This window comes from Salarias fasciatus, chromosome 23 (genome assembly GCF_902148845.1).
Source record: "Salarias fasciatus chromosome 23, fSalaFa1.1, whole genome shotgun sequence".
Lineage (NCBI taxonomy): Eukaryota > Metazoa > Chordata > Actinopteri > Blenniiformes > Blenniidae > Salarias > Salarias fasciatus.
Genome location: NC_043766.1, coordinates 7,074,851 through 7,101,142, shown reverse-complemented (window position 1 = coordinate 7,101,142; position 26,292 = coordinate 7,074,851). Strand labels below are relative to the sequence as shown.

Genomic DNA, 26,292 nt, shown 5'->3' with positions numbered 1-26,292 from the left:
CGCACAGAGTTTGCGATCGCCTCCAATGTTATTAACCTTTCTGACTGCCCGCACACAATGCGCATAGGAGCGCGGCGCGCCCACTCCGCGCCCGCTCCGCGCCCGCTCCGCTTCGTTCTATTTTTCACGTGAGCCGCGAGCGCCGAGAGCACCTTGGCAACGCGCGCATGCACTGAACCAGGGCCAGTGCACGCCATTGAAATGTATGCGCAGAGGGCTGGTAGAACGGCGAAGGGATTTGATTGGTTTCTTAAGAGCGGTCCGCGCCTTACGATTGGTCGGAGTTTTTACTTTCCTTTGGCCGCTACAGTTGTCAGATTTTTTCCACACCTTTTTCCGTACACATAATGTATTCAATCAATCAATCAATTTATTTTTGTATAGCCCAGTATCACAACAACAGTTGCCTCAGCGGGCTTCAAGATGTTACATTGGTTGGTAAAAATAAAAACAGTGAATAAGCATAATGTTAATATGTCAAATTCACAGTAACGAGACAAAACGAAGCAACCACCGCCTTAGACCCCCAGGGGGCAAGGAGCATTTCACTCAGTATGACAAAAAGTGCTTTTGGACAACATCGTCTACCCTAGCTTTAAGTCTCCAGTCTGGAGTCCTCTCTTCTGGTTACAGTCTCTGGAACCTCACATCTAACACTTTGTAGCAAATTGTTTAAATTTAGAGGTGTGATTAAATAACTGTTTTCACAACAACCGTAGCAAAGAATACATTCTCAAGTCACCAGTTTAGGCAGCTATTAACCTCATCCAAAGTATGAACTTGAGGCAACAAATTAATAAATAAAACATCTGTGGCTGCCCTTAAAACTGACAAAAATCCATCAAAAATGACTTTTTCACAAATCTGTTTCACTTATTTGAATATGGAGCGTGAGCACACACTGTGACAAACCTCAGAGCTCTCTGTCAAGTCTTCTTTGTCCTTCCTCTTGGGAATGTCGATACCAGAGTTATGCATTGATCCCTGATCCATTAACTGAGCCTGAGAGAATTCCTGCATTTCTCTGTCTGTCACCTGGAAAACAAGTTTGTTTTCTGCAGTCAGGCGCTGGTATTTGCATCGAGAGAGCAAACACAAAGATGAAGAGATCATTTGATATTCTTAGCTCTATGTCTTTTATTGCAATGATTAAAGACCTCACAGCTACAGACACGATTGAATTTAATAACATCTTTGAGTATCTGTGAATATGACGGTGGGCGGCGGTTCGGTAGTTTTCACCTGTGTATTTAAAAACCATTAAAGAGACTACATCACATTTACAATGAGATAAAAGTCACTTTGAGCGACATTGAATATAGATGGCCTTTTGCTTACTAAATAAGAGTCATGGTAACTCTGTGATACTCAGCTCACATAGCGTGCCTGACTGTTTCATTTTCTTGTCACTTGGCTCCAAGACCAACATATTGTCTGTGGTCTGGCTTTCAAATGAAGCTTTGAATACATGTGAGTTGGTTTATTAAAAAAGAAACAAAAAAAACAAAACAAAACAAAACAAAAAACATGAGCATACATTGTAGTTCATGTCTGTACAACTTATGTCTTTCCTACCTCTTTGGGAGGGAGTGGCCAAGGTGGCTCATACGCATCTTTGCTGAGGTGTGTATGCTCCATGTTGGTTCCCGCTGAGGTGGCGGTGCCGGTGCTCAACTGGTGCTGGTGCATGTGTCCAGCATGTACGCTTTTCCCTACAAGACTTTGCACAGATTTAACCATGTTCTTAAGGTCCTCAGGATAGGGCGTTGGGTAGCGCTTTAAATTTATCTCCACCTACAAATAGAGTTGAAAAGGATTGGGAATCAGTCAAAATTAAATACCACCATTGTAACAAGGACTGTGTATTGGATTATTTAATGCAAAGCCAGCTTTAATAATGATGTGGTGGTGAGGAATTCCTGATTAATGCACCCAAATTCTGCTATACATGTGATGTGATACAGAGAGGGGCGAGTGATGTATAATTTTCATTCTCTGTAAAAGCAGTGTTGTGAGGTAAATTGTATTCTTAATTATCCCAAATATGGCAATAGATGTACAGTAAATACATCAGACCCAGTTCAATATAATGGTTTTTCACTCATATTCACAACACTTATGTGACAAACGTGCACCAAATTTATTGTTATTAAAATTCTAGCACATAATTTATACTTCATAGAGATGATCCATAGATTTAATACCAGATTAATGTCATTGAAACAGATTTTTTTCTGTATCTTGGATTTCTGTTTGATTGCATTATGAAGCCTTATGTTAGTCTCAGTTTAGTGCTGCTGTTGAAATTAATACACAACAAAAATAATTTGCCTGAAATGAACCTCTTGCACAATTGGTGTGACGGATGGAAAAAAGAAAGGCCGAGCCAACCTTGACCTTCCCAGAGCTGTCTTCGTCTTCTTTCTTGTCCTCAAAGTCAAAGGCCACAGTCATCCTCTGCTGTCTCTGCTCCTCCCACAGAGTAGGATTAAAGCTGTCACTATCCGACTGGTAATCTGCACACACATGTTTGCCTTAGTAATCAGCCATTAGAACACTTTGAGTATGTGACAAACCAAACAGCACAGTCACAATCAAACATTACGTGTCTTCTTTTGCATAATTACAGTATAGTATGCAGACCTCTTCCTCCAGGTTGATTTTTTTTAATTTTCATCAAAGGCAAGATGTGCTTCACCCCATGCTTTCAAGTAATTAATACCTCAAACAGTAATACCACAAAATAATCACAAATGACGCTATTTTTACGTTAGAGTTCACATGCATGCTAAACTGCAGAGCAAAGAAACAGTTTATAAACTGGCAGTCATTGCCACAACTTACAGGTCAACACACATTCATTACATCAGTAGTTCTCAAGTTTTTTTCACCCCCAAAGGTCCCCCAGATTGTTGCTAAAAAAAGGCAGTGGGCCCTATGTCCATTCTCTGTTGAGCCAAATTCAGACTGCACTTTTGGCATGTGCAAATCAAATTTTAATAATCTCAGAGCAGGCAAAGCTTCTGGTCGCTGCCTGTGATCTTTGATGCCATGTCAAAGGAGTCACAGAACTCTAGTTGAGAACTTCTACTGTATAAAATATCCAATTATTATAACATTTTAGTTTTACTCAGTGCACCCAAACAAATGAGACCCTGAATGTTCTTTTTCAAACGTCCCGAAGTACCATTTTGCAAAGTACAGACAAACAATGTGTACCCTCATCGTGTCGTGGTTGCTGAGGAAACATGTAGTTGGTCAAAACCTTCTGTTTGGTCTCAGGGTGGGCTTCTGTCTGCAGTGGGATCAGAGCCTTGGACTGTAAAAAAAGATGCACACAAACATTATGTTTAGCATTCTTATGGACGGCACTGATCATTTGATTGCTGATTTTAACCAAATTTTACTTGTAGTTAAAAAATATATTGAATGTTTAATTAATTCAAATCTCCCTAAAGACAGTAACACTTTGCCTTGAAACTAAAACTGTAGGGTGGGCATTTATATCATTTGAAAAAAGTAAGCTAAAAACATTTATCAAAAACAAAAATTGATTGGGCATTACATTTTAATTCCAGGTTGATCTGTTTTAGAATAACATGTTTCTCTTTATGGTCCTTCATATATGTATGTGATTAACCAATCACATCCACTGTTATTTCATTATATTTGTTTGCAGACACAGCTATTGAGATAGACTTTTAAATCTTTCCGACAAATATAATTCCATTGATAATGTTTGAAGCTTTCATTTCAAACTAACATAATTATCAACTCTAATGGGATGAATGAATCATAAACAGAATTTTTATCCATGACACAGATGCCTCAGTGTCAATTTTATATGCAAATATTGCATGGCTCTGCCATTTCACAAATTGCATTTGAATTTTAGACTTGCTTCTTTTACTGGTAGGTAAAAAAGAACAAGACGTTTGAGAACACAAAGCTTTGATTACATTTTATATAATTTAAATTGAAATCACTTTTTCTCGATCAAAGTGTGACTGAGAACAAAATAATGTGGAAACTGATTACGGGACTCTGAGCTTACTCCATTAAGCATGCACATGCTGAGGTTAAGATTATTTGCTACAGAACTGTAGAATTATGCCTGGAATGATTAATGCACCACAAATCTCCCAACATAACCATAAGATAAACCAGTCACAGCTCTATTTTATAGTGTTATTACCCTGTTTATTTTCTTTAGCTTTTGGTTGTATTTTCTTATTTTTTCATCAATAATTTTTTGTCACTGATATCTTAACTTGTTTTTACTGTATTTCATTTTGGTACCTGGTATCTGGGTGTTTCACATTTGTATGGTCCATAATATGGCTAACATTTTCTTCAGGATCTGTATTTAGTTCAGGTTTCAGGTTTCTATTCATGAGAACTTTCTCTCCTCGCATCGTTACCTTGTTGTTCCAAGTTTAATTTTCCTCACCAAAATGTTGACCTTGATTGTTTCCACCTGAGTCTAGTCAAGCCCTATCTCCTGAGCAGAGGTGTCAAGAAAGTACTTTCCCATGCCATGTTTTCCATGTACCCAGTCAGTTCTCGAAGAGCTGGGCTGATTGTGATCACCTGGGCCCAGAACTGTTTGTTGCAGGTGATTCAAATCAGCCCAGCCCTTTGTTAACTGACTGGGCACAACAAAAACATGGCATGGGAAAGTACTTTCTTGACACCTCTGCTCCTGAGGTGTTTGAAGGTTTCAGTCTGTCTATGTGCATTGGTTAGTTTGTCTGTTTAGCTGCATTCAATGTCCTTGTCTCCAGTCTCATTACCTTTTGAACTCTCCATTTAGTCCTAGCTTTGGTTCTGTTTCCTGCATCATCTGTGTGTTCCTGCCCCTGTCTGGACTCCCTGTTGCGACTTCTGTTTTGGATCCCACTGCTTGCTTGGTTTTGGTTTTCTGGATTTTGCACCATCTAATAAAGACAGCATTTAATTTTAAACTAATCTGTATTTGAGTCATTTGTACATGATCCACCAATCACAACACTGACTCAGCAGAGGCTGGTTCTTTTTTGGACTTTCTTTTGTTGTAAGGGACAATCAAAGAGATTGTTCCACCGACCCCCACTCCTCGGCAGAGCCACAGGCGACAGTTTTGGCCAGCCAGCAAACATGGCCTTCTTTCAATGGAACATGACTAGCCATAAAGCTATGAAAGAGATGACCGAGGTCAGACATGCTAGCCTTTTGTTTACAAGTCTCAAGCCTGCAATCACCAAGCCTTCCATTCCCAAGATGACGAGTGCCAAGCCTGCCAAAACTCACAGCTTGAAGCCTGCATATGTCTTCAGCCGAGTCATCCTCAACGCAGCCCCATGTCTCTTCGCTGCCGGGGTGCATCACTGCTGTGGCAGTACCAAAGTTTGGCTGTGTTGGTGTCAACACTGCCTCATGCCATGATTCCGAGGGATGTCAGTGTTCCAATGAGGGTGGGTGGGTGGATAGCCGGGTCCTCTGCTTATCTGTGCATTGGAGTATGGTGGGCTGCCTCTGCCAGTCCCTCATTCCCTGGAGGTCCTCTCTCCAGCTGTACCTTTGCTTGTCTTTGAGGGGGTCTTGTAGGGTTTGCTCCCATCTGCTTCAACAGGACCCACCTCTGTCAACTTCTCTGACAATCTGCCTTCTTTAGGTCCTCTGTCATTCTCTGATGGGGTTCTGAATGACATACCTCCACATGTGCCCATTCTCTTGCACTTATCTCAGTGACCGTAAATCCTTTTCAACACTCTGCCCATGTCAAAATTGGTCTCTTGCCTCACACTTGTGAAAAAAAATCCCTTACATTTCTGCCATATGCCATAGGATTCATGCTCGGCAAGTAGAGGGGATGTACCCTCAAAGTTATAGCCTTCTGCTTGGCCCTGCAGGGAATAAGCCATCAAAATAATTGACCTTCTGCTTAGCCACCTGAGGGATCCTGCTTTCAACTCTCTGACCCTCCTTCTAGGGCAGATGACAGAGATGTGCCCTAAAATCAGTCGGCCTTCTGTTTTGCCCCCCAGAGGGGCTTTGCATTTCACGCTCCCAACCTCCTACTTCATAGCCACTGTGACGATGCTTTTGATGCCCTTAGTAGCCACAGGGGCTCTGCCTTAGATGCCCTCAGCCTTCTGCTTGGCCCTCAGAGGACTATCCCTTCAAAGCCCATGACCACCCGTTTGGCCCACAGAGAGGCTCTGCTTTCGATGCCTTTGACGCCATCATTTTCCTCTCGGCCCCTTAAATGCTATTGCCATTTTGCTTTGGAATTTCTTATGCCTTTAAGACCTTCGACTGCACGCTTGCCATTTTGAGAGGATTTGTCTTTGATGCCCTTGGTCCCCAGATGGACTCTGCTTTAGATGCCCCTTTGCTTCTTGCTCAACTCCAACAGGGGCTCTGCCTTCAATGCCACTGACCCCTTGTTCAGCCCTCAGAGTGGACCTGCATTTGATGCCCTTTGCCTCCTGCTTGACATCTGTTGGGGTTTTGCTTTCAGTACCTTTGCCCTCCTGCTTTGCTCCCAGGAGCATGCTGCCCTTGACGCCCTTGGCCTCCTGCTTACCTGATACCCAGAGGTATCTTGACTTAGACAACACAGGCCCTGAGGATCTGTCTTTGACACCCATGGATTTTATTTGCTTGGAGGGGTTCAGCCTTCATGAGATTGATGTCAAAAGCAGATCCTGACCAAGTGACTGAGTAGGATACCAGGTAGGAACCTAGAGTATGAAATACCTCCTTCAAAGTCTTTGGTTACCTACTCAGCAACAGTGGTGACTTTGCTTTCAGAGTCGCTCTTCTGCTTGGATCCTGATTTTGTTCTGATATCTTTGATGCTGCTAGCCTTGGGCCTGGCCACCTTCTGGTCTGTCCCCAAAAGAGATCTGCAATTAATGTCATTGGCCCTCTGCTTCACCAACAGAGAGAATCTATCTTTGAATATTTAGTGCTGTTAGCCTCCAGCTTATCCACTGGAGAGAATCAGCTAATGGTGTCAGAGGAAGAGCTTCATCTGTGTAAGCAGGACAACCAGGATGTCAAAACCAATTGAGGAACTTTACCTTTGATATCCTGGACTTATTTAATCCCTAATAAGTTCTATTTTGCACACAGATGGTCTCTTGTTCAGCCAAAGGAAATGATCTGTCTTTGAAACCATAGGCCTGCATCTCTGACCACAACTGAAGTCTGGCCTGTAAGCCAAGATCCTCATGTGCAGACCTCTTAAGGGGTCTTCCCAAGATGCTATTGTGCTCTCCCAGCCACCAAAGTGGATCTATTATTTGAAGACATTGGCCTCCTGCTTGACCCCTGGCAGGGATCTGCCTTCAATGTTGTTTGTCTTCCGCTCAGCCCCTGGGTGGGTTTGTGCCCTTGGCTCCCTGCTTGACCCCCAGAGGGGATCTGCTTTTTAACGCCCTTGGTCTTAAGGTTGACAACCAACAAGTTTTGCCTTCGCTGCTCAGCCACCTTCTTGGCACCTAGAAGGGCTATGCTTGCATTGCCATTGACTACTTGCTTAGCCCTTAAAGGTGAATTGCCATCGATAGTGTCGGCCTTCCGCTCAAGCCTCCAGAGGGGTTATTCTCCCATTGTTGTCGGCCCACGTTTTGCCCTGGACAAGATCTGCCATCAGCTCCATCAACCTCCAACACGGCCCTTGGAGAGGTTTTGCTTTCAATGTGCCCCACTTTCCACTTGGCCCCCGGGGAGGCACGTAAACGCCCTTGGTCTCCCAGTCTGCCCTGGTAGGGGGTTGTGCCTTTGATGCCCCTGCAACTCCTGTACAGCCACGGGAGGGGTTTTGCCTTCGACCCCTTCTGCCCTCTGCCCGGTCCCCGGAGGGACTTTGGCTTTGACACTGTCGGCATCCGTTTTGGCGCACCATTGGGGCGTTGCCCACCTCTTGTCCTTTTACCATTCCACCTTCAGGAAAGGCAAGCAAGGCATGCTTGCTTTGCTTCCAGGCCACCATCTAGGGTTGCCAGTTAGCGTTCCCTGTTCCATCAGTGTGCTCGCCCTGTTAGTGGGTCTTCCTCCCAAATGCCCCCGGATACTATACTATTTTTAAGAGACTTTGGTCATTGTTTAATGCTTTTTATTTGTCTTGACTTTGATCCCTAATCTACATCCCTCCCCTCCCACCCAGCTCAATTTGGATGTTTTGAGTTCCTGTTATCTTGTTTTTTGATGTGAATTTTGTCTTTTCTTAACATGTTGCTCACTGTTCCCTTATTGTTCCAGATGTCTTTGCGTTTCATCACTTCTTCTATTTGACTTTTTTGAGTCATGCAAAGATGCACATTATGTTTCTAGCAACTTGGCACATGTCATGTGTCAAATTGCCAGAAAGTACTTTTTTTCAAGTTTTCATTTGGTTTCATGTTTCTATGTACATATTTATCTTATCTCTGTTCATCTTTTGTGTTTTATTGAATTAACCTTCATATGCCTTACCTTATGTTGGTTTTGATTACTCACAGCTATCTCTTTTTAAGATTTTACGTACTGGTGTGTAAACACAGGTCTGAGTCTGTCCATACGTCTTTGTAGGTCTGTCTTTTTAGCCTGTTTAATGTCCTGCTGTCCAATTTTATCACTGATTCACCTTTTCATTTCATTCTAGATCTCGAAGGCTTTCAATTTCATCTATCATGCAATCATGCTCTTCTTTGAACTTCTTCCTGCACCTTTTGTGTGAGGTCCCACTGCAACTAATAAACATTGCTGTCAGTTTGAACCTAATCTAGATTTATGCCCTGACCACACTCATCTACACATGGCCTTTTTAATCTAAAAACAATCAATAACATTGGGAGGAGTACACTGTTTTCATATTATCATTGTGTGTTATTATTAAATCTTTGTTAGAAATAAAGTTTTTGTTTGTTGTTGTTTTTTTTTTCATAGATTCATTCATTCCTTTGCACTATTTTGTAAAGGTTCACTGCTCTTTATTATGTTTTTAAATAGATATCATGACATCTAACATATCACAATGCCTAATGGATTGAATAATAGAACAAAACAAATTGTAATGTAACCTTTTTTTGTAATGTAACATTTAATGAATTTGATTCATATGTTGATGTCTGTGTGTTGTGTCAGCTCGGTTGATCTTTTAGACAGTGCAGAATGATGGAAAGAGATACCTGATTGTCAGAGAGCCACAAAGCTGCCAGGTCTTTCAGCTTAGTGAAGGTAAATGGGAGATTCTTCAACCTGAGTGAAAAGGAAGAAGAGGGAAACAGGGAAGAGGAGATTGAGAAAGAAAAGGAATGAGATCTTTAACTTGCCCACGCACTGTGCATCCTGCAAGATAGCAACACACTCACCTATTTCCATGGAAACCACATGCAGCCACAGAAGGGCTGCAAAAGGGCCTTTTCAGAAAGTGTCACCTGCAAGTGATCCTGTGTAGCGCCCAAAAACTGAGCGCACACTACATTTGTGGGTTCACATTCGAATGTTAAGGTTACAGTTAGGTTAGGGTCAAGAGAAGTCATGGATTTTCATTAGTTATGGTTTATGTGAGGGCGAATGGGTTAAAACACACTCAAAACCCACAAAATACTGCCCTTATTTAGTTTTAGGGTAAGCCACTAGGGTTATGTTGTAGTTTGGGTTAGGTAAGTAGTAGTTTGAATTAGTTTACAGGATATTGACATTGTGTGTGTGTGTGTGTGTGTGTGTGTGTGTGTGTGTGTGTGTGTGTGTGTGTGTGTGTGTGTGTGTGTGTGTGTGTGTGTGTGTGTGTGTGTGTGTGTGTGTGTGTATACCTGTTGTCACTGAGGTTAAGGACTCGTAGTTTGGTCATCTGTCCAATCTCATCAGGTAGAAACTCTAGTTTGTTGGAACGTAGTGACATTACTGTCACATTCTTACAGTTTCCAATCTGAGGCAGATACACAAACAGAAACACAAACCAACCCATCAAATCTCCTAAAATTACTTGAGAGGCTGTACGAATTAATCATTTAAATCAGCTGCTTTACTTAGGCTACTGCAAGGTTTGATGTTGTTGAAATTAGTGAGCATTTCATTTACAATCTGACATTTACCACATGATACAGTATCATACAACAAAACATGAATCGTCATTGTTCTCTCTTATTCACATTTTAAAGTCCTTGAACGATATTTCCAGAGAACTGATTACCATAATTAAATGCAGAGTGTCATACGTAGCAACACAGACTAACTAAAGTATTATTTGGACAACTACTTAGTTTGAAGAAGGAAAAATGTTGGAAATGGCCATCACAATAATCAGATACTACAAAGATGTCAGTTATTTTAAAGAATGTCAGCAATAGATTGGAAACAGAAATTAAATGCTTGAGCTTTGTGTAGTTTACTCATGATTCCAAACCAATGCTATGCTTCTTATAAGTAATACAAGACTCTGGGTGTAATAGAGAAGTTAATCCAGTTATAATCTTGATACCTCCCGGGGCAGCTCTGTGAGGAAGTTTTCATCAGCAGCGAAGGTCCTCAGACTGTGCAAGTAGCCAATGGTGGGAGGCAACGACTCCAACTCATTACAACTACAGTCCAACTCCTCCAACAGAGACAGACTGAATAAAATGAAAAGGGGTGGGAAGCAGGACATTGAGAGAGCATGAAGGAAAAAGAAATGAAAATATTGTGACATAAAGGAGACACAATCTCTGCTGCAATGACAGATTACTTTGGCGCGGGCTTTAAAGGATAAGAGAAGCGACATTCATTGTTTTTACAAAAGTCAACAAATCCTATAAAAAAACAAAAAAACAAAACATGGAATGAATTGATTCTTTATAAAAAAAAAAATCTATAATATAATCATGTTTGTGACATTGAGCTTTGTTGTAATCCATATTAAAAAATCCATATAATTGCACTCCTGTTTTTACACCTCTTTACATCATCATATTTTTCTCCAGTTGTTCTTATAGACGAAATAAAGATTATGATACAGTTGAATATATTCATGAAAAAAAGTTTAAGTTGAATTTTTCATGCAATTAAAGAAATATATCAATCTCTTTTTACAAAATGTACAATTAAAAAAAAAAAGCACTGAATTTGATTAAACATCACAGACATGTGGTGACATTGGACACTTTCAAAGCTTTTATGGGATTTGTTGACAGAGATATAAATAAACACTGACACCAGCCGTATCTGTTAGCATGTCATGATGAAAAGGAATATTTACAACAGCTTATGAGGGGAGACAGTTGAGAGAAGGAGAAGATCAGCACAATGAAGAATCAATCAGTCAATTTGCCCTTTCACTGAATTCACTGCTTTCAGAGTCTTTGGGGGAGTTGATGTGTGAAATTAGTCATCCTTTATCTCAACGTCTCCGCTCCACTCAAATATACAGCAACATCCATAGCAGGCCCTTGACAGGACACCGTGACCCTCCCCCCTCTTTGACTGCTTTTGCTGGCCTAGCATGACGCAAACAGCAGGCTAATGCTAATGAGACAACAGTTTTACATTAATGTACTGTCACTGTTAACATTGCATTAGTCTGCTCTTATTATTCCCAATGGACTGGACCATCTGGGCCACCATACGGTCTGACAGGAGAGGAGAAGAGAGGAGAGGAGAGGAGAGGAGAGGAGTGGAGTTTCATACATGAAACTTAGAAAAAAAACTTATATAGTTCTTAGCGTTAGTAATCCTGTTTCCAAATAAAAACACCTCTCTCTTTTATGCTTGAAATATTAAGCTAGTAAATGCCTAAAATATGATTTATCATATTTATATAACAAGATCCATCTATTTAAATGGGCTTTGCGTATTGAGCATGTCTTTGGTAAGAAGATTGCACCATGTAATGGGACTGCTCACTATAAGTTCCCTGCAGGTTTTGAGCAGAATGCTCAGTCTTTGACATCAGTCATGCACAATGGGGCAGAATCACATGGATCAAAAACAAACTACAGCTATTCTAATATAGATAGACACTTTGATGGACATAAAACATTTGAATATAATATTGTGAAATTCCGAGGAGGACCTATTCATATGTTGGTTAATATGGTTTGCATACATATGTGCATATGCATATGTGCATATGTTCAACCTTAAAGCGATATTCAGAACCCTGTTGCATTATGTAGCTTAAAAGTGAATACACTGCAATAGTCACTGTGATACACTGCACATAGATCTCATGTAAATAACAAAGTTATTCATCTAAACGTAATTTATGCAGAAACAGGAGAGTCAAAAGAGGATCACATCTGTCATTAGTAGGAAAAAAAACTGAAACACAACATTAGAAGGGTAAGGGACCTTTGAAGGAAAATGAATCTATAATACTACTTATTGAAGCTAAAGCCTGGGACTTGTTCAGGAAGACAAAATGCTTTCAATGTGTTCAGATACAAAAGTTGCAAATAGTTATATTCCTAAATCAAATGTTAAAAAAATATTAATTAAGAAAAGGTAAATGATGTTGACCAATTTAATGCTGTCTCATGTTTGTCAGCTCTTGTGGGTCTTATTTAGAAGGTTTTTCCTCAAAATGCATTTAAGTTAATATTTCCCCACAAATAACAACTGTTTATTTCAGCACTTATTCATCTTTTAGTGTTGAATGTGACTGCTGAGTATAGACTGTAATTAATAATAATGACGATTTCCATTTGTATGTTACTGTAATGGTCTTACATGCAATCATTTTCCATCTTAACCCTGCAACTGCACCGGGTTTGTACATTTTTCAAAAAGAGGATATTTTCAAACATTGTGACCAAGCATGAAGAAAATGAACTCTTTTTCATGTTTGCATGTAATTTGAGAGAAAATAAGATGTTTGCCACATTGACCACTAGGTTTCTTTGTATCTGTTACGCTGTTGAACATCTGTCTGTCTCTGAACACATCCCTGGATCCATCAGGCTAATGTTACTCACCCTTGCTTCGGCTTCGCACTAATGCCACAGCAACGCAGCGAACACAACACACAGAACCCCCCCAATCATCAGCCAGCATAACAGCACAGTAATAAAAATAGGAAAACAACAACCCTCCAAAGATAAATGATCCCCTGCTGAGATCATCTGAGCTAACAAAAGATTCTGGTGGAGTAGGTAAATTTAACAAAACAGTGTGTGCATGTGTTCATGTGCTCATGTGTGCATGCGTGCGTGCGTGCATGTGTGTGTTTATGTGTGTGTGTGTCTGTGTATATGTGTCTGTGTGTGTTCCTTACCTCCCAATGGTGTTAGGCAGTGAGGTCAGCTGGTTGTCATCTACCTTCAGGGTTGTCAGCTTCTTCAACATTCCTTTATCACATGCAAATACACATAAGGATTAAAAAAATCACTTTCTGTAGGAAATAATCGTGACATCTGGAATACCGGTAAACTGCCACTCCAGCGCCTGAAACAAATGACCACATAACTGTTGTGTTGCTTTGGATGTAAAGAGCCTACTTCAGGCTTGAAACATAAAAACAAGTGCACAGAGGGATACATGTTAAAAATCAAACTTTAGTAGTTTTCCTAAAGAATGTTCACATTTGCATGTACCTATAGAATCAGGGAGGTGCTGCAGCATGTTGGATGATAGCAGCAAGTCTTCTAAAGCCTCACAGCCTGAAATGTCCGTGTCCAACGTCTCAATACGATTCTTGGCCAAGTCTAAGTATCGCAACTGACGAAGCTTTCCTATTGACTGTGGTGGGGAGAGAAAAATAAAAAATAAAACAAACAAACAAAAACATTAATTGCAATTAATTTTCATCATATGTTATGTTTGGTGTTTTGTTAGTTTTCATTGTGAAGTCTGGAAGTCTTCTTACCCCTGGTATAGATTGTAGAGAGTTGTTATCCAGCCATAACTCCTTCAGGTTATGGATTTGTTCCAACACCTCAGGCTAGCATGCAAACAGAAGAATCTACATTCTCATCTGCACAACAGGTGAACCTACAAATATGCAGTTGTGCAGATATTATGAAAAGCAATTATTATTCACACAGTCTCAGCACTAGCAAAATATGTAAGCAGAGATCCAACAATGTTCTTATGTGTGTCTTTCCAAAACCTTTGGCACAGAGAAAGAAATAAAAATCTGGCAGAGTGTGGATGCCTGGCAGTCACTGTCTTCATTGCTGAGTGTCTTGGCAGGAGGCAGAATGAAGAGCCAACCTCGTCATGTCACGGACAAATTTTTGTCTGACCTTCATGCCACGTGCTGTCAGGGTCTGTGTAGTTCCTTCCTCCGCCTGCCTTTCTGTCCTTGTGTCCCATTTTAGGGTCCAGCTAAAATTGTGCCTCACTCCGAAATGAGGTGCCCTTCAGAGGGTTCACCATATGCTTTACTAGATCTTAACACATGAACTTTGTAGATGGAGTCCTTCTTAGATGATACACAGAACCAGTGTTGCTGTCTTTGCTCTGGTTCCTTTTTGCCATGTTTAAATTCATATTTTTTCTTACAAATACAGATATGCTGAGTGTGAATTGCACATTAATTGTTTAGGTATGAGCACACAAGCTTCATGTGATCTATGAGGAACTACTACTTGCCCACGTCAGTAATTCAGCCTCTTTAATTATTTCTTTCTCTGTCTTTTGTGCCAGTTTTGTAGCAGTAACTGTAGTAAGTGTAGACATTTGCAAGTGATATCCAATAAAGACCCACATATACCCCTAATATTCTTAAGTTGGAGTTAAACACAAATTCTTCTTTAATTCTGGAATTTCTATCTATCGTTGCTATTTCCAAATTTGTTGAACAATAATCAGTCTGTATCAGATGTTTCATTTACATTTATTAAGCTGAGCAGATGCTTGATGCTCCTTGATTACCTGACTTTCTGTCACTTTGTGTGTGTGTGTGTGTGTGTGTGTGTGTGTGTGTGTGTGTGTGTGTGTGTGTGTGTGTGTGTGTGTGTGTGTGTGTGTGGTGAAGTGTAATTCAGTCTTTAAGTACAGACAAAACAAGCTAAACTTGCATATGTGTCGCATGTTCCTGGAAACAGGAAAAGGCTCTTTGAGTTTTCAGAGTCTCATCTGTTTCACAGCAACATCCGGGAGATGCCTTATCAGTCGCAAATGCATTTTACAACATGGCAACAATCACAAACATGGAGTCAGATTCTTCATTATGTAACTATCCTCAGCAACTAAATGAATGCCAGCTATACGAATGACACTGTCCCACATTCACAAACTTGATTTGACAATTAGCAAATAAAACTGAGAAGCCATTATCATTGAGCCCTCCCTCTCTTTAATGGTCTAACATTAGCATGGAGTTATATTTAATTCCAAAAGTGATGTCTATTTTTGAATGCACCTTTATACAGTGATCATATTAATTTGTAAAACACACAACAGCATCATTCTCACCAGTTCAGAGAATTCATTGCTACCCAGATCGAGCCTCTCCAGCTGTGTCAGTCTGTGGATGGACCTGAGATGACAAAAAGGAAAGCATGTGCACGATTCACAATTGAAAAGTAATGACATTGTTATACTATACTGTTGTATATGTAGGCCGAATAATATTTTACCAAATATCAGTACCCTATCCTGAAAAAAACAAAAAAAACAAAGCTACGGCCAATAATTGAATAAAAGCCATTAAAACAGCCAGGAGAAAACTGCAACAGAACCCTCCTCAGTGTATCCACTGTTACTTAGCATTAGCACTATCTTTAACAGTCTTGATCAAAAGGGTTTCTTTTTAAATTGTGACTTTATAAAGTCTATGCTAACTATTGCTGCCTTACTGCTGTACTTAAAATGTCTGAATGGAGTTCAAAATACTAACATAATTAGATAATTTCAGTAAAGCTATTTTTTTTTTGGACAGTTGCAAGCTAATGGTGTAATTTGTCTGCAGCTTTTAAAATCTTACAGGACAATCTCAATTTACAATTTACACTGAGGACAAAAATAAAAACAATAGGAATCATTAAATGAAATAATTGACACTCTGGCAGAGACCTCTTTCATCACCATATGACCAGAAGGCTAAATTCAGCAGCAATATGTTGAAAAGGGAACACTTAAAACATTAAGACTGATGTATTCCTGTTATAACAGACCTCATCAGTATTCAAGAACATCTGCACGGGATAAATATAGTTTTAATCTGGACACCTGGGAAGGCAAGATAGCGCTCTGTAATATCATAAACCGTCTGCTTATGTGTGAGCTGTAGAATTAAAAAAACTGTTCTCACTGAAACAGAGAAACACACACATGCACACATGTAGGCATGTTCATGTGCATGCGCGCGCACACACACACACACACACACACACACTCTCTCTCTCTCTCTCTCTCTCTCTCTCTCTCTCTCTCTCTCTCTCTCTCTCTCTCTCTCTCACTTTGGCATGGTTTTCAGGTGGTTCTCTCTAAGCTCCAGGATCCGTAGTTTGGAGAGTCTGAAAAACAGAATAACTACATGTAGTAGTGGTTCATCAACTGATGGTAGTAACAAAAGCCTTCATGACTGAATCATCAACAGGATGGCACAAATGTAAAGTGGCCAGCACTCTCAGAAAGAAATGTCATGGTTTGATTATAGGACAAGGCCTTTCAATGTTCAGTTTGTGCGGCGTCCCTGGGAAGAATGAGTTTTCTTATGATACTCACACATTAAGAAAGCATGTATTGTTAGGGATGTCCCAATCACATTTTTCTGCTGCCAAGTCAGAGAACGAGTCATTTGATTTAGGGTATCTGCTGATACTGAGTCCTGATCTGATATTTTTATATGGCTGTGAGTGTAGGCGGGTGTAGATACCAGATGTACTCAGTGGTCATATCAGCTCATGGTCCTGTGACTGCTGAAGACACTGACTGGATGGACGACGGAAAAATTGGAGGTTGGTCTGGACAAATTATGGAAGTAGTCTTCACAGGATTAGGTTTAAAGCAGCATTAGGTTTCATGGGATTGCATTTCTTCTGAGAAAAATGCTTTTTCTTTTACAAAGAAAGCTGAATTGAATGAACAAATGGAAGTAAAGCAAACAGTGAGGGGCTTTTTGTAGTTGGTCTGAGTGGAGTTGTCGTAGGGTGACGTCACCAGCAGGCGCAACCAGCCCGAAACAATCTAAGCAGTCAATGTCATTACGTTTGACAACCGCTGTGTACCTCAGGATGAATTCAAAATGTGATCATGATTGTGCTTGTTGTTTTGTTTTGTGAGGTTAAATCCAATCATTTCCACCCGATTTCAGTCATTGAACAATCATGTGATCGTTTCGGACACTCAAAGCATGGAAGTGTCAAGAAGTGTCCAGTGATAGTTGCCGTCTTACAAAACACCGGAATTTTAAAACAAAGCAGATAAAATACACAAAACATATCCATAGACTGGATAAACGGATAATAAAAATTGTATATTATTTATGTTCATGAGTACTTATGATCCATTAATTGGAAACAAGGATGAATAACTATCCATATAGTCTTTTTAGTGCATACTGTAAAACAGGACACATACCTACAATTAACGTTTGTGGATTTTTTTTGTAACCTCACATTGTAGCTAACATACAAAAAAGCATAAACTGGCACATTTAAAATAACGAATTTTGATTAAAACAATTAAAGGCCCCAAAAAGTGTTTCACCATGGGTGTATTGTTTTAAAAAAGAAAAGTTAAAAGAGGCACATAATTAAGGGATTTGCTTTCTAAAAAGATAAATAACACATGCGATTGTGTCCAACACATGCATCAGTTTACCTGCCAAAGTTAGCCGGCAGATACTCAAGGAAGGCATCATTTAAGAAGAGCTGGGTCAGATTCAGGAGCTGTGTGAAACCCTCTGGGAGTCTAGAAAGAAGGAAGATAGGAAAGAAGGAAGGAAGGAAGGAAAGAAAGTTAGAAAGGTTGTCCTTGAATGGCCTCGGTGGAATAAAATACGCACAATGTTTCCATAACAACCCCTGCAGAAGTAGCTGCTGTTACCCTGCAGATGACTCATCTGCTGCACGCACACACTCACACATGCAAGAAGTACAAGGAGCATGTTTGCAGCATACTGTCTGGCTTTGCCTAGTTTTGCTGGTTACTACATTGCTGCAAGACAAACCCCAATTACAATATAGCACCTGATGTTCAAAGCAAAACAGCAAACAACACCAAAGGCAGCTGGACAGGGGAGTCATCCTCTACTGACCAACAATAGTATACTGACAGGATAAGAAGACAAAAGCAGCATGAATGTACAGGGGGAAAAAAATTCTACATCTACATCTAAAAGGAATTGTGCCACACTGACCAACTGATCTGAAGTCAGTTATGCAGACCTCTTGTTGTTATGCATGATAACATGCACTGATAAACATTTGGATCACAACTTGCTTGCAGTCCGGATGCAAACAGTAGCTTCGTCAAAACATTATCATATACTGAGGTTTTCCTTATTCTGACAGATGTTTGTATTCTTTAAGTCCACTAAGTATCTGCAGAGGGATTTCTTTGCTTCTCAAAAAAATGAGGAAGTGTGTTTTGATGCATGTGGTAGCAGAAACTATATTAATTTCCATTGATCCAAATCTACCAGTTTGTACAACCCTGCACGTGTCTTTGTTTCAAATTCGCGATTGCCACATCACATTTTATCAAAACTAGAGATAATGCTGGGTTTTAATTAAATAATGATTAAATCCAGCTCCTCCTGCTGCAAACCAGCATTTAAAGTTCTTTCACAAGAACTATCCAACAACTTGTTTCAGGTTTCAGTCTGCAGTGCTGGTTTATGTCTTACTTGGTGATGGGGTTGACACTGGCTTCCACCACAGACAGGCCTTTACAGCATTTTATATTGTCTGGAAACTCCTGGATTCCTGATGGAGAGACACAAGAATATGATGAAGCAACAAGATTCTGATGGACATACAAATGATTCAGTAACAGTATTCTGTGCACATTTCAGTTTACATGAAGTGTAAAAAGAACAAACAAAAAAAAAAAAACAGAAAGCAGATACTTTGTTTTTTCAATAAAATTTGTTTAGCCCATCCTAATTTTTGACGGCAGGAATGTACCTCAAAAACAAAATTTTACCTTGTATAATGCTAGTTCTGCTATGTTGTTGTTCACTACAGTTTGTGCATTTTTGCAAAGAATAACATTTTTTTCCCCCAAAATAGCTCTCCAATCTTTCAAACAATTACTTACCAATCAATGATATTATATCCATGTTTCCTTCTTAAAAGGTTTTGCAAGGTATGAGGATGCAAAGTTGTTGTTGGTATTCACATTTTCCAAATTTGTTGCAGATTTTGAGATGTGAGGATGTTATCAAATTTAAAAAGATCACATGTATTTTATTATTACATTGCAAACTGTCCTCCATTCCACGTCTTAGACACTTCACACATAAGGTGTGATGTTACGGAAATTTATAAATCACTGCTTCTTGCTTTACATGCTCCACATTGTTCCAACATTTTAGGAATTGGGTTTTATGCACCAAGGGCTCAATTATATCCATACCTCTAGAATATTAGACAGCCAACAGGTTCTCAGCAGATTTTCACTGTGTTTACTCTCTTTTCAGCAGGTTTGTTAGGGTTCAGATCACGTTTCTTGCTCACCATTTTTGCTGATGTCTAGCTCTTTGAGGTTAACCAGGCTGGCGATGGTGGTAGGCAGGTTGGACAGGTCGTTATCTGGCATGCTCAGCTTCTTCAAGGCCTGGCAGTTGAAAAGTTGCTATGGGAGCAGAGATATGACAAAGAAATATAGTCTGTTGGCAATATTGTTGAAACTTTAAATAGAGAAGCACAAAAGGATTTAGTGTGGAGATACAGCTGGAGGCATGCATCACTTAATGTTGTGGAAAACCAATGCTATTTTAACTGCATCGTTCTATGAATAATGCAGATCATCCTCAATACAGTATCCCCTAAGGACAAAAACATCCTGGCATGAAAACTAAAAACATTCAGAAAAAAAGAACAAGACTGCATTAAAGTGCTAAAAACAGACAACAGTGATTGAGCAAAATTTGATTCAACATTATCCATTCTGTATTTTATTTTTTTCCCCTGAACTGATACTGAAACTTGTCAAAGTTTTTTTGTAGTCTTAATCAAGAAAGACTTATGTGTGTTTGGTAATTTCTTTATCTGCTGTGACTCTTCTAAAATAGCAATGGGAAGGTTATGAAATTCAGAACACACTTAACTTTTTGACTTCAATATTGTAATACATGTTCAAGTGTTTTCCAAAATTAGGGAAAACATCTTAACAGTAATTCGCATATCTGTTTATTAAAAAAAGTGTTGCACTTTTTTACTTTGCCTCCTCGTGTTGACAGAGCATTTGTCTGTGTTAGAGTACCAGGACAGCTACCTGACCTATGTCACTTGAAAATAAAAGCTGAAGAAAAAAGAAAATTATGACATTTTCAAATAAACAATTCACAAAAACCTGAAAATGGCATGTCTCCACTTTAAAAAACATACCCAATGTATTCAGTGAGTCATATATTATGTGGCTTGTTGCTCATAACCCATCATACTGTCGGACTGTAAGCACTCAAATTTGCATAGAAAGTGACAAGAGGGTTGCACAACCTTTTAGGCATAAAGTGAAAAACTGATCCTATTTATACTGTTTAAAAAGCATGAAGTCTAACAGCATAATTTTTATACACCTAATGGTGATAAAAGGTATCACTAAAGGTTAAAAAAAAGTTCAAGCCATTCTTTGATACAGCCCAGGCTTGATGTGTACATTTTCTAAGTATTTTAAACATTATTTTTAAAATGGTTGATGAAAACCATGTGGAAAAATTGAAGAGTTAAAAAAAAAGTGCTTTTATATGAGCAGGAGTGCAACAGGCCAAACACAAGGGGACCTCCATACATAACATGCTGTCCAACTTGCATAAAGGCCAATCATTCAATTTGATACAATCTTGGCACACACAATGACACATTTTAAAGGCAGATCAGATTTTGTTTGGCAGCTGAATCTAAGGCCCAGCCTCTCACACAGCCTTCTCAGACTGTTTCCATTCATATGTGCTATATTTAGAAATCCAATTCAACATCTTTGTCATTGAAACCAGGACAGGATATCAATAAAACGTGACAGCTCTCTTATAAACAGCATCTGTAATCCTCCTTGGAATATTAGAAGGGCATTTCTGCTCGGCAGTAGCCATATGTGAGGTTTTCTTAAACTGTCAAATGGCTTAAGATGCTTCTCTGCCTTCCTAAGCTCACAAAACGTCTTCTTGTATCTTGTTCTTGCCTTGGTCAAGACTCTTCAAACTATGTTCCCTGAGGGATTGACTGCTGACAAGTCAGCCAAACACATATGTGTGTGTGTGTATATATATATATATATATATATATATACATATATATATATATATATATATATATATATATATATATATATATATATATATATATATATATATATATATATATATATATATATATATAAAACAGCAAGGCTGGTGCCACTAACTTTGTGGCCTTGCTCAAAATACAAATGGAGAAATCTTCTCGTTTTAATTTATTGAAAATACATAAACTTCAGGACATTTTTGAACTCCATTTTAATTTAACAAAAAAAAAAAATCATTTATAAACACAAAATAAATTACCTGCATCTAAAATAAGAGAATCATACAGGAGTTAAAACTTTTTTTGAATTTGAAATGAATATGGAAATATTGAACAGAGTTGCTTGTACTTTCATGACCCCTCTTGAAGTGAAAAACAAATTTAGCATGGACCGTGTTGTACCAATATTCATCTTGGACTTGAGAAGCTGAGCAACCTTCAACAAAATCTAAAAAGAGTGGTGAGACAAAAAGTTTAAAATTTGAAGAGTAAAGGGTTAATGTATGAGTCAGAGCTACCTTGGGTAATTCCTCAATCTGGTTGGCGTCTAGGTAAAGCTCCTCCAGAGTTCTCTCAAAGCTGAAGATCTCCTTCGGGACCTGCTGAAGGCTGCAGTGGGAGTAGTCCAACACTGAGATCACCTCCTCTTCACCACGGAAACAACGGCACGGCACCAGCCGGCCAATCAGCTTCCGCTTAGTGGTCATTTCCAGACACTGCACTGTAATGAAGAAAAGAAGAGAAGGCAAGTGTGAAAGCTGAATTCATTTCAGAGCGTCTGTGACTCATCATGAAGTCTGATGTAGTCAGTGTGTATGAAATTCCTGATTGAGATAATCCTCTACAAGACCAAGCTGAATCATTGAAGGATTTACTGAGACATATATTTTATCAAAGATACCTAACAGGCAAAAAATATTTTAAAAAGACAAACAATACATCTGCCATCATCATCCAAATGAACGAGCAGGCTTTTTACCAAAACAATTCAAGCTGGATCTGTGAAAAGTGGAATTACAGCTAGCTGCATTTCTGAATGGTGACCAGTTTTGATACTTTTAATGAGTAACAGCATAAATAAACACACAAAAGAACACGTTTTTGCATTAAACACTGACTGCAAAGAATTTCATAACAAGCTGAGAAAATGTGTAAGCATCAGTTTCAGTATGAGCGTGTAAAAGTGACAGGGCTGATGTGCCTCCATGTCCATCATTGGTAAATTTTCACTCAGATCAGACACCAAATAGCTCATCAGTGATCACTCATCAACTACCGGCCACGTGTCCAATTTTACTCCCTGAATCTGACAAAAGGAATACTGTCCCATTGTTTCACTTTTATGGATCAAGCAGCAGCATTGAGGTTTTCATGATACAAACTACACAGTCTGTGCAGCCTTTGATGGCCAGTTATCGATTAAAAACTAAAATATTGGTTGTGGGATATGGCGCACAGTGCTTTGTGCCACTACTAAATGGTCTGCCGATGCACAACTGGTAAAATGACCCTCTAAGTCAACACAAGACATAAACAATTACAGTCACAGAACACTCCAAAGTGCCATTATAAAGAAAATCTAAATTTACTGAGGAACTGAATCTTAGATACATGTGTGTGTAACTAACTGATAGCAACTAAATTCTGAACAGAGAAACACACTCATTGTTATATGTGTGAAACACATCGATGAATACGACAACAAACACACTTGTTATGCAAGTGGAAAGATTTATTTTCAAAATCAGATTTAGTCTTTTTGTATTGCATGAAAGCGTTCATGATACACTATTAAAAAGGAGACATTTGTATAATTTCATGCTAGAATTCTCAAATAGAGATAAATAAATCCCAGATTTATTGAATTTGTTTGAGGTTTTGGCCCAATTCAGCCAACACAGGCTGTCCTTCCATCACATTGCTCAACATAATATCCACGTAGCAACATTTTGACCAGAGGTCCGTTTCATAAAGCAGGTTCAACAATCTCTGAGTCCGTCCCTGAACTCTGTGCTGACCTGCTCTGAGAGAGAATCTCTGAGGTTTTGGTTTCAGAACAGGTGATTTGAGTTAGGTTGTTCAAATCGGAGCAGATTTACCCAGAGTTAAACGCATGCACCACAACAATGGAGCCCCATTAAAACTGTTTGTTTTCAGAGTGAGCAGGGGTGGGTGGGAGTTGTGGGGATAAATTTAAAAGTATTTTCTTTGTCATCTGTTGTACATTTGTTGTGCATTTGAAACCAAAATAAAATATTTCAAAAAAACACGATGGAAAAAAACCCCCCAAAAAAACTGTTTGCTTTATAGACTACTCTGAGGAAATAGGGGTGGTGGTAACATCTGGACTGGCATGTTGAATTGCTAAATCCTTTTTAGTACTTGGATATGATGGAAATGTCATTCGGTTTTGCGTTGTGGTGCAGTTACAAGTTAAACACTGCTTTTCCTTCAGTACAACATTCTAAAACTGAACCCCAAATGTTGTAGTTCACCTAAATGTTCATGGGAGTGACACTGTAAGTCTGTGACATATCCTTCTTTTTTTGTTTAAATGATCACTCATGTTACACTCACTGGCCACGTTTACATGGACCCAAAAATCCTCCGTATAATCGGATTGTAAAGTGAAGCGGATTGTAAATGTGTCACACTGTATAAACACCCTAGTGGATCCTCTTCACTCGGAGTGGATTGCATTTCGGATCAGATTGTCCAACGTCGTCTACGACGATCGATAATCCGCTTCATGTCTCATATACGGTGTTTGACAGCGGAGCAGATTAAACGGGGGATTATTTGTTCCGCGCATGCGTTCCCTCGTACGTAGTGACATGATGATGTGCTCAGTAAACAGAAAACAGGAAAGTCAAAAACAAGCAGAAGATTTTGACGGTGGTTGAGAAACACTTTTTTTTTTTTTTTTTTCAAATAAAAACCCAAAGAGAACAAACACCGGAGAGGCGACATGGCCGCACATCGCGAAACAACGAGTTGCTCAAAGAGCTTCGTGTCAGACTACCAGCGGACAGCCCGGCCGGTGTTTTGGATTAACTGGTTCCCACTAAACGAGTGATGGATTTCTCTAAACACATGCTGGTAACAGCAGATGTTAAAAAAGACTCACAAAAGACTCTAAGGGACTCCGGCCGGGGCAGCACTTCATGGAGATGTTGGAACATTTTTTTGAGCAGATATCCAGCAGATAAAAAAACTCTGCTCGGCACTGAGGAGTGTTGCTGCAGAGCTAAAGATCTGAAAGTTCCACGAGAGACTTTGTGCGCATGTCACAGGACGCCATATAATCCACTTCATCCAGGGCCCTTGTAAAAGAGGATTCATCGTGGATCGCTTTGTATGCCGTCCAAGTATACAAATACGTTTAACACAATTGCTTTCAATCGGATTGAAAAAACACCCATGTAAACTGGGCCGCTGTCTGTTCCTGCAATTTCCTTGCTGCCAGGTGTAAACTGATGGGCAGATGCATAATGCCGTCATAACGCACCCACCAGCAGTTACCCGGCTTAACCGAGGCCAAGGCTTAACACACTGAATCTTTTCAGACAACAAGCCTGTTGCCGTATAATTAGACCGACTCCTTTCTGATATCTGTGACGACATCATTCCATTTCAAACCTTAAAAAAATAAATAAATCTGAATGGGGTAAATAAGGCTGAATGGTATCAGTGGGCTTACAATCAGTCTTAATATCCTTAAGTGAGGATTCATCCCTCAGTTTTATCATTTCATACCCAAAAGACAGAAATTTTGGGTTTGAAACCTACTGTCAGAGAAAACAAAGAGATGATTTTCAGCTGTTAAGATGTTTTAATTTTCTGTCTGATCAGTGACTGCGGCGTGGAAAGAGGAGGAAAACAACAAGAAAAGTAGTGGAATAAGAGTACAGCTGGAATACAATGAATGAGAAGAGATTGGAGTCAAAAAGGGATGAAGAGGAGAAAAAAGAAGAAGAGTAAAAGAAAAAAATAAGAAAGGGTTGACAACTGAAGACACCAGGAGGCCCAGAGATAAGACCTGCAGCTTTATCTATCTATAAACACGAACACACATGTCCAGCTCCACACCAAGAGCGGATGAGCGGACAACAGACAGTGTGATCTTGAGCATTGTGAGTACATACTCTTATCTGCTCAGGGTTGTTGCACGCCTTGCGAAATCTGATAAGAGGGCCTCAGATCCTCCAGGACTGTTTATCTAAAAGGGCCGGACCATTAAAATCAATACATTCTTATCCACAGTCAGGCTCAGAGCGGGTGTAATGAGCCCAGCTGGGATTTACTGTTTTGTCTACAGCACGTGTAAACCAGTCCATGCTTTTCATGGCACTCACACCTTAGACCACTTGATTCTTTCTAACGCTTACTCTTACAGCTAATGACCCAGGGTTTGTTAAACATAGGTGAACTAGAGAGAATTTAACAAGGACTATGCAGCATGAAACACTTCTCCTACATGCTCTATACTCATCAGAAAACAAAGAAAAATATCGCATTAATGAACGGGAATGGAAAAATATTCCTAAAAAATTAATCATGGAGGTTAAGCCAGTGCTCAGGCAGCTTTATCTTCATTGTGCCCCATCAACTTTCACTCTGCACATGCTGTGATCCACACCAGGAATTAAATGATGGTCTAATGTTAAGATTCCTAATGTTTGATTCTTTTTTCCTCACATTTTTCTACACTGGCAGGAATTTCTATTGTGATTATGAGTTTGTGCTAAAGCTTATTCCATCTCTTCTAGAAATGTGCTTTTGGAAAACTCTTTGGAATGCTTTGTTCTCAAAAATAAATATAATAATTATTTTGACCAAAAAAAAGAGGAAAACCTCTAGAATAGAAATACTACAAATAAAGAGCAAATTTGTTCCGTACAATAATGGATAATGTAGTACAAAGTATACTCTCATTTTTGACTCTTGACAA

The 26,292-nt window shown here is 39.4% G+C and overlaps 1 protein-coding gene across 8 annotated transcripts in view; it reads right to left on the bottom strand.

Moving 5' to 3' along the window:
- Window positions 1-26,292, bottom strand: part of lrrc7 (leucine rich repeat containing 7) — an 87,674-nt gene that overhangs the window by 25,710 nt on the left and 35,672 nt on the right. For 3 of the 8 annotated variants that reach the window (XM_030083290.1, XM_030083294.1, XM_030083296.1), the window contains exons 2-18: window positions 21,860-22,062; window positions 19,575-19,692; window positions 18,743-18,821; window positions 17,716-17,805; window positions 16,350-16,406; window positions 15,364-15,427; window positions 13,811-13,885; window positions 13,539-13,683; window positions 13,220-13,292; window positions 12,921-12,938; window positions 10,454-10,583; window positions 9,786-9,901; window positions 9,159-9,228; window positions 3,220-3,319; window positions 2,392-2,516; window positions 1,576-1,794; window positions 913-1,035 (exon numbers count right to left, since the gene is read on the bottom strand). In XM_030083290.1, coding sequence (XP_029939150.1) covers window positions 913-1,035; window positions 1,576-1,794; window positions 2,392-2,516; window positions 3,220-3,319; window positions 9,159-9,228; window positions 9,786-9,901; window positions 10,454-10,583; window positions 12,921-12,938; window positions 13,220-13,292; window positions 13,539-13,683; window positions 13,811-13,885; window positions 15,364-15,427; window positions 16,350-16,406; window positions 17,716-17,805; window positions 18,743-18,821; window positions 19,575-19,692; window positions 21,860-22,062 — 1,805 coding nt within the window. The remainder of the gene's footprint in view (window positions 1-912; window positions 1,036-1,575; window positions 1,795-2,391; window positions 2,517-3,219; window positions 3,320-9,158; window positions 9,229-9,785; window positions 9,902-10,453; window positions 10,584-12,920; window positions 12,939-13,219; window positions 13,293-13,538; window positions 13,684-13,810; window positions 13,886-15,363; window positions 15,428-16,349; window positions 16,407-17,715; window positions 17,806-18,742; window positions 18,822-19,574; window positions 19,693-21,859; window positions 22,063-26,292) is intronic. The other 5 variants (XM_030083292.1, XM_030083297.1, XM_030083291.1 and 2 more) reach the window with 4 other exon arrangements.